Source organism: Adelges cooleyi, unplaced genomic scaffold, assembly GCF_023614345.1.
Source record: "Adelges cooleyi isolate 19-005CV unplaced genomic scaffold, UGA_ACOO_1.1 ACOO_flye_CR_arks_rails_tigmint_CR_PRNA_23, whole genome shotgun sequence".
NCBI classification, from domain to species: Eukaryota; Metazoa; Arthropoda; class Insecta; order Hemiptera; family Adelgidae; genus Adelges; species Adelges cooleyi.
This window is the reverse complement of record NW_026095893.1, coordinates 6,469,877-6,477,437: the sequence shown is the minus strand read 5'-3', so window position 1 is coordinate 6,477,437 and position 7,561 is coordinate 6,469,877. Positions and strand designations below refer to the sequence as shown.

At 25.7% G+C, this 7,561-nt stretch overlaps 1 protein-coding gene across 1 annotated transcript; it reads right to left on the bottom strand.

The window, feature by feature from the left end:
- Positions 1 to 1,153: 1,153 nt before the first annotated feature.
- On the bottom strand, positions 1,154 to 6,982 carry LOC126836238 (alpha-crystallin A chain-like). The gene is made up of 3 exons (XM_050569468.1): positions 6,837 to 6,982; positions 1,859 to 2,309; positions 1,154 to 1,465 (listed from the first exon to the last, which is right to left on the bottom strand). Exons 2-3 carry the CDS (start codon positions 2,297 to 2,299, stop codon positions 1,322 to 1,324), a joined length of 585 nt encoding a protein of 194 aa, XP_050425425.1. The 5' UTR covers positions 2,300 to 2,309; positions 6,837 to 6,982; the 3' UTR covers positions 1,154 to 1,321.
- Between the last annotated feature and the right edge of the window lie 579 nt (positions 6,983 to 7,561).

The window sequence follows — 7,561 nt, the reverse complement described above, 5'->3', positions numbered from 1 at the left end:
CAATATATATATATATAATAATATAGTCCTTAAAATACACTTTATTAAAACCAAAAAATGTTTTTAAAAAATATTACTAAGAAATAAAATTACAACTTATAATTTGTACTTACACGTGTATAATACACACATGTGTTTTCTGTTAACTATATTATATACTTTCATCATAACAATATAATTGATCAATAATACGCTGTACTTTCTATTAAATTCGGTGATTGTTTTTAAGTACTATTCTTACCACATCTAAGAGGAAAAATAAAACATAATACATTTAAAGTCATTTGGGATAGTTGTAAATAAACGGGGCTAATGTAAATTCATTTTTTTCTTTTTTATTGAAAACGTTAATTACATTACAATATTAGTTAAATTATTTATATTTTTTAATTTGCATTTACTTTTACTTTATTTGTCTACAGCTACATACATTATTTGGCTATATTCGGTAAATACACTACAGCTATAAGCTATAGCCTATAAGCTATAATAATTTAATATACTAGTAAAATATGGATATTTTATTTCAATAATAATATGTTTGTCGGTTACATTTTATTCTTTGACACTTATAAGTTATAACACTGTCTCTTAGCTTTGTCCTATACTTACTGACGTTGTATTTTTACTTTATATTAGGTAAGTAACGGTTGTAAATAATTGTCAACGTTAGTCAATTGTAAGTTGTAACAATATCTTTCATATTTTTATGAAAATATTTTGGATTGGCCCGCGCTGTTTTGAAATAACGGCACAATCATTATACAGAATATTTTGGTTTTTTTTTTTACAATTAATATTTGTGTAACTCATATAAACACAGGTACCTACTTCCCAAACCCAATCTACCCAGAAAGTAAAAAGTCAAAAATAATTTTTTTTTAAATCATTTAAATAATTTCAATTGCTTAAACATTATTTAAAAACTTATTTATAATAATAATGTAAATTACTTATACATTTTCAAGTCACGCTGTGTTTACTTTGTACCCAACTTACTACTATACTTCCACAGGTAGGTACTTAAATAACTATGTAGGAAAAATAAAATGATGGATGTTGTTAATGATTAATACAAACATTCTGCATGACATAAAAATACAACTATAGTTTATTTTCGTTTTTTAATGACAAATACAAACATTTGACTCATTTTATTATACTTAGACTGCATTTAAACATTTAATTTCTTTAATTACAATATATAACATTATTTAAAACTTATACACAATATAAAACATTATAACATTTAACTTTTTTATTATTTATTAACTATTATTAATTATTATTATTATTATTTATTACAATTTATTATTAGTATTTATTTTGACTTATTTGTTGTCGTATTTATTGGTAACTCGACTGACTTCGTACCGTTTTCTTGTTGAATTTTTGCTAACTTAATACTTGGTTCGTTGGTGTGAATAATCGGCACGGCCCTTGTATTTTTTTTTTCGTCAAAAGTCTGAAATCAAATTAAATAAATTTTCAGAGAAAAATCGCATAAAATAAATGAATTTTAGGTTTATATTCCAAAAATCTCGTTGAACCGTTTAATTATAGGGGGAAGAAAAAAAAATTATACGATGTTACTCGGACAATATAAATTGCTAAAACTTGAGGACTTATGGAGGTTGAATAATAATATAACTGTGTTGTTTACGGGTGAGTCACAAATCCATAGAATCGATTCGAGACATCTGCAAACGCGATGAGTATAATACGCAGAGTTGTCTAGAGAGATTTAATTTTTACTAACTCTATGGCCCGAGTAGTCTGCTCGTAGGCTAATTAGTAGCCTGCTAATTATTTGTACGATATTTTGGGAATAAAAATTAACCGTCATTTTAATTTTTACCTTCTTAGGAGCTCCGATGCTGAGCACGCCGTCTGACGACAGCTGAGAAGTGATGGCGTTGGGGTCGACGTTTTCAGGCACCTTGTAGCGCCGGGTGAACCGCCTGGACACATATCCATGCTCGTCGCTGCGTTCTTCGTGCTCGCCATGAACTACCACGTATCCGTCGTCGTCGACTTTGACGGATAACTGCTCTGGTTGGAACTGTTGCACGTCCAAGTTGACCTTAAAGTACTTGTGATCGTTTTGCACGCGAGACAGACCGCTCCGGTTGGCCGGCGTCAACGACAGAGGATTTCGGTGATAAAGTCGGCTGCTAAACAACGGCATCAGGTCACGTTGTGCCAAGACCAAGTCGTCGTCCAACAAACCCATTCCGAAATGTTGATTATACATGGTGGGCCGGGAAAACTGTTCCATGATGAACGGTAACATGGACATTATTGACGATCTGAAAAAAAAACAAAGCAATTTAGCAGTGAAACATAAATGTACAAAAAGCAAACGCCTGCTACAAGGTATATGAGATTTTTTTTTTAAATACAGTTTGTTTGTCCCGCCTACTAAAAATTAAAGTGTTCGCAATTGTTCGTCGTATCTTAATTTAAAAATTAAATTATACTATGCATTTTATTAGTGCAATAATGATGGAGAGCCTCTATATTGGCGTTTCATGTTTTTATTACACTTTCACTGTGTCTATACAATGTATTTTCATAATCCTTGTTCAGTTGTGAACAGAAAACTATACCAAGCCAACATTTACAACATTTGTTATAATTACAAATTATTTCGATTGAAATAACTATTAAAATTATATTCTGATTGTTTAACTGATTTTTAACTTGTAAAGGAAGAACAATTTGAACCCGGAAGGAAATGTAAAAAGAAATAATGTTAAATTTGGCTTGGTATAGTTTTCAATCCAGGGTTATAAATAAAACCTCTATTATTCAGGTGACACATCGAGAGGGATATTATAATTTTTATAGTGTACATATACATCATGACATTTTGTAATCCAATATTATTTAAACTAAATAGCTAACAAAAAAAAGTCGATTTTAAGCAAAAATGTATTTAAAAAAAAAAATGTTTTAATAATTAAAATATAGATTGTTCATTCTAAGTCCTAAAACTTCACTAGAAAAAAAAAAAAAATAAAAAGTTATTTTAAGGCAAAATAGTTATATTTTTTTTGTCAACGGCTATCGATAGTACTTTATCTAAAACATATTCTGTTGGAACCCATTCGACTATTTTTTAAGAATGTATAGCGCGCTGTAAATTTAAGTTGAAAATTTTAAAAGATTTTGAAGGGGATACGGTGCCATATTTAAATGTTTGGTCTATTAAAGCACCATTCAGGTACAATTTCAGATCTATAGATCTATTTTTTTTGTGTTCATGTAGCAGAACACAAAAAAAAAATTAAAACACATCATCGTAAAAACAATAACTACTCAGATATACAAAAAAAAATAGGTATACGGAAAATTAGATTTATAAACTGAAACTTCCTTGATTTCTTTGTTTGAAGTCCGTAGGTACAAAAATAATTTAGGTAAAATGTAAATTTGATTGCCAATGCTTAAGATAATATTGTTAAGTACATTAAAACGAAATAAGATATTCTTGTAGTTATTTGAGTATTAACAACATTGAATTGTATCTTAAGTTGCCTACTGGTTGCGCCTACTGGTTGGATTCTCGATAACGACTTTAACAACTAATGATAAACCTATATGTAAAATAAAAAATTTACGAATCTCAATCTAAGAATTCAAATTTTTAAAACTGTTTTAAAAATTATTTTGGAAAATGTAAACGGTTAGGTTAGGTAAGGTTTATATAAACGACTGTCGACCATACTGTGTACATAAAAAAATAATTAAGAATAATCTAAATTTTAAAAACTGATAATAATCAATAAACTAAAAAAAAAAATAATGCTTAATGTAATAACTAAGGTTTTTAAAAAATGCTAACACTTGTAATTCCTGTATTAAAAATTAAAATTAATACTAAAATATTGACTATTAAATAAAACCCAATATTTACGAAGTCTGTAAAAAAAAATTTTAGAATGTCATTAGAAACGTGCAAACGAAAAACCAAAGGCTTAGTAGAATCTATAAACTATTTAAAAATATGTTATGTAACACGTAAAAGTTAGATTACACATAGGGCGTTGACATTAAGATACAACCTGTACACGGCATCACAAGATAAAAGCTACTACAAAATAAAAATAAAACTCAATTAAATTTTAAAAAAATTGTCAGTAATTATATTGGCTACTATTTTTTTTTTTTTACATAAACCTCATTTGACTTTAACATAATCAAGTAATTATGTTGTCAAATAAATTGTATTGCAATCGGATAAGACCATATTAATTTTTGTTTAAATAAATTGTATTGTTATATATTCTTATTATTAAGACATATTAAGAAGTATAATAGTAATATAGAGCTAGCTGCACTTAATTTAAAACTGATTATAAATAAATTTTAATACTGATTATGGCTATCAATTTTCATGTAGGTAGGTACAAATTTTAATACCTTGGGATTTATCTGTTAACAAAATAATACAATTATATGCAATGATATTTTGCTATTAATATAATACATTATTATGTAAGAGTTCTATTAAAATTGTGAAAAAGCCGTACTTTTAATAATCATTAGTAATACGTAAAAACCATAGATAATCAGCTTTATATTTTATGGTAAATGGTAGAAACTAGTATTATGGGGAATATTAGCAATTAAGATTGTTTGATATTGTACCTTAAGCCAGCATATTACCGTCTATAAAAATACTTATGCAATTATTATTGTTATAATATTGTTGTACGACTGAAAACCCAATTAAGATGTATTTTAAGAGCGATAATTCCCTATTACTTCTTGATAGATTTTATAAAATTACAAATTATTTATATCGGAACGTTGAGAATTCCTATTTTATTTTTATTATTGATAATATACTTAAAATATAATAGGTTTTAACAGTACTAAAACTATCGTATAGCTCTACTTAAATTTTAAGTATAATTACTAGTTAGTAGAAACAGCCATATAAATTATACAAATATGTTTCGATGCGTACAAATAAAATTAATCACATAAGTTAGAAAAGAACAGTACTTAATTAAAATGGTCTCTGTCAAACATTTTTAATATTCATATTGCAGAATGTTATTTCAACAAAGTATGAACATTTTAAATTGAGAACTTAGTACTTCATCCTTTGAACCTCTAACATTAACTTAAGTAAAACAAATACATTTTTATTTTAAATCCACCAAAACTAATTAATTAAGAAACCACTAGTAAATAACCCAAACAAACCGAAAGATTTTAATACAATTTATCTATATTATGTTTAATACTTAACAGAATTGAATAAATCACTTTGTTTAACAAAAAAAATAAGCTAGCAATGTCTGCTATCATTTTTTCAATAATTATATTCTATAAAGTTACTTGTTTTAAAACGTCTTTGCTTTAAAAAATGTTTTAAAAATTTTAAATGTAACTTGTTGTCAATTTTTCTTACATTATTTTTATAAAAATATGATAAATTATTGTAAAATTTACAAAAGTAATAAAACAGAATATTTTTATCATACATTATTATTATTTTTTGTATAACTTTATATACTGTTAGCTTGCTATAGTCATGGAAACGAAAGCTAATAATTTATAAATATATTTTTTAGTTTGGAATCGGAACTACGGATATACTCTTAGCTTAAGTGCTTGACTATAATTATAAAATATTGCAATTTAAAATTCAACACCTACTTACGTGTACATTAATAGTATTATAATTTAATTTGCTAAACAATTACAAAAATTGTAAATAAAAATAAATAAATAATTAAAAAAACACAATATTTTACTACAGCAATATATGTAAATATTAATTACTATAGCAGCTAACCTTACATATAGAAAAAAAATTACTATTATTACGTCTTACACATGCGGTTAAAAAAAACGTTTTCTACTATTTATTATTAAATTTATTTAAATCGAATTTAGTATTACTATTCACTATAGTATAAATATCACAAAATATCTGGTGCATGTATTAATTCGTAAAAAAAAAATGAAAATACCTCTCATTTATAATCATTTGCCCGTATTTAAAATTATTATTTTATAATAATTAACTAAAAAAAATAATTTTAATTGGTTATAATATAACAATCATTATTTTAATGTACCTTCTAACTTTAATAAAGTTTATCTAACACTCTTATAACATATGCTTGGATTCTACCTTTAAAATTATAATAAATACTCGTATAGAAAAAAAATACTATCGAAAAAGAAAAAAAATTTATATTTTGTTATTTTTAATACAAAATCATTTACATGACATTAGTTTAAATATTCATAATTGTTACAATTTTTTTTTAAATATTATAAACATTTTTTAAAACATAATATGACAGGAAATCAAATATTAATAAAACTAGTGTTACATTAATAATTCCTAAATATTTAAATCGATTTGTATTGTTAAAAAAATATTTTTTAATTGACTTCCTGTCCAAATATGATTTCAAAATATGTTTGGAAGCGTAAAAAAATATTGTAAGAATTATTATTTTAAATTGTACTTTTGCTTTGTAGTTATATTACAGGCAAAATTCAGAAATGATAATTTGTACAATAAATAGTTATTTTTTAAATAACTTACTCTGGTTTAATGAAAATTTTGAATTATTTGATCAATCAAGATCCGTGGAATGTTGTTCTTATAAAATTAGTTAATTTAAAAAAATGTTCACGCAAAAATAAAACATTTTTTTCCCGATTCGACATTTGAAATTCAATTAATTGAAATTTTAATTTATAAGTATTAAAACATAATTTAACAAACGCCTAGACACGTAGAAAAATGTCGACATATATTATAAAAAAAAAATAATAATAAATTCTGTGAAAAATTCACTCACCAAGTTTGTTCTAAAAGACGTCTGAAAGTAATTACCAAGCTGTGTATGTGTATGAAAGTTCTTCTTTTTTTTTTTTTAATTTAAAGTTTAATGTCTATAGACTAGAGTAACGACGTCCGTTGAAAGAAAAAGGCAAAAGTGGTTTAATAATATTCGTGTTTCGGGATATATATACCCTTGACTACTCGATTCAGGTGTTCCCAAAGTTTTGATTTTTATATGTAATTATCTACACTCTATAGTGAAGTTACCAGCAGATAAAATAGTACATTCATATCAACAGAAATCAGATACCTGTAGGTTAACAACAATGAAATGAAATTTGACAGTTGTAGATTAGAGTGCTGGTTAAAATGATAATGAAATATAATAAGAAGCTTTAGCTACACTGCTTTTAACTACATTCGCATTACCTTTAATTCTGAGTTTTGCTCTCTTCCTCGATAATAATAATTTAAGCTACAAAAAAGTTTTAATACATTCATAAGTTGATAGTATTGTGCGAAATGCCTAAAAGTTTTGTAGATATTTATAAAAATACGGCTATTAACTAGTGGCGTGTCACAGTAGTCTCACCACAAAATCTTAGTAGTAATCTTAAGTGCAATTTGGGGGGAAATTGGGTTTGGGTGTGCTTAATACCCCTAGTTCTGTATTTAGCAACCTGAAAATTGTTTGTAATTCATATCATATATAGCGAGGAGATATGATTTTCTAATATGTAC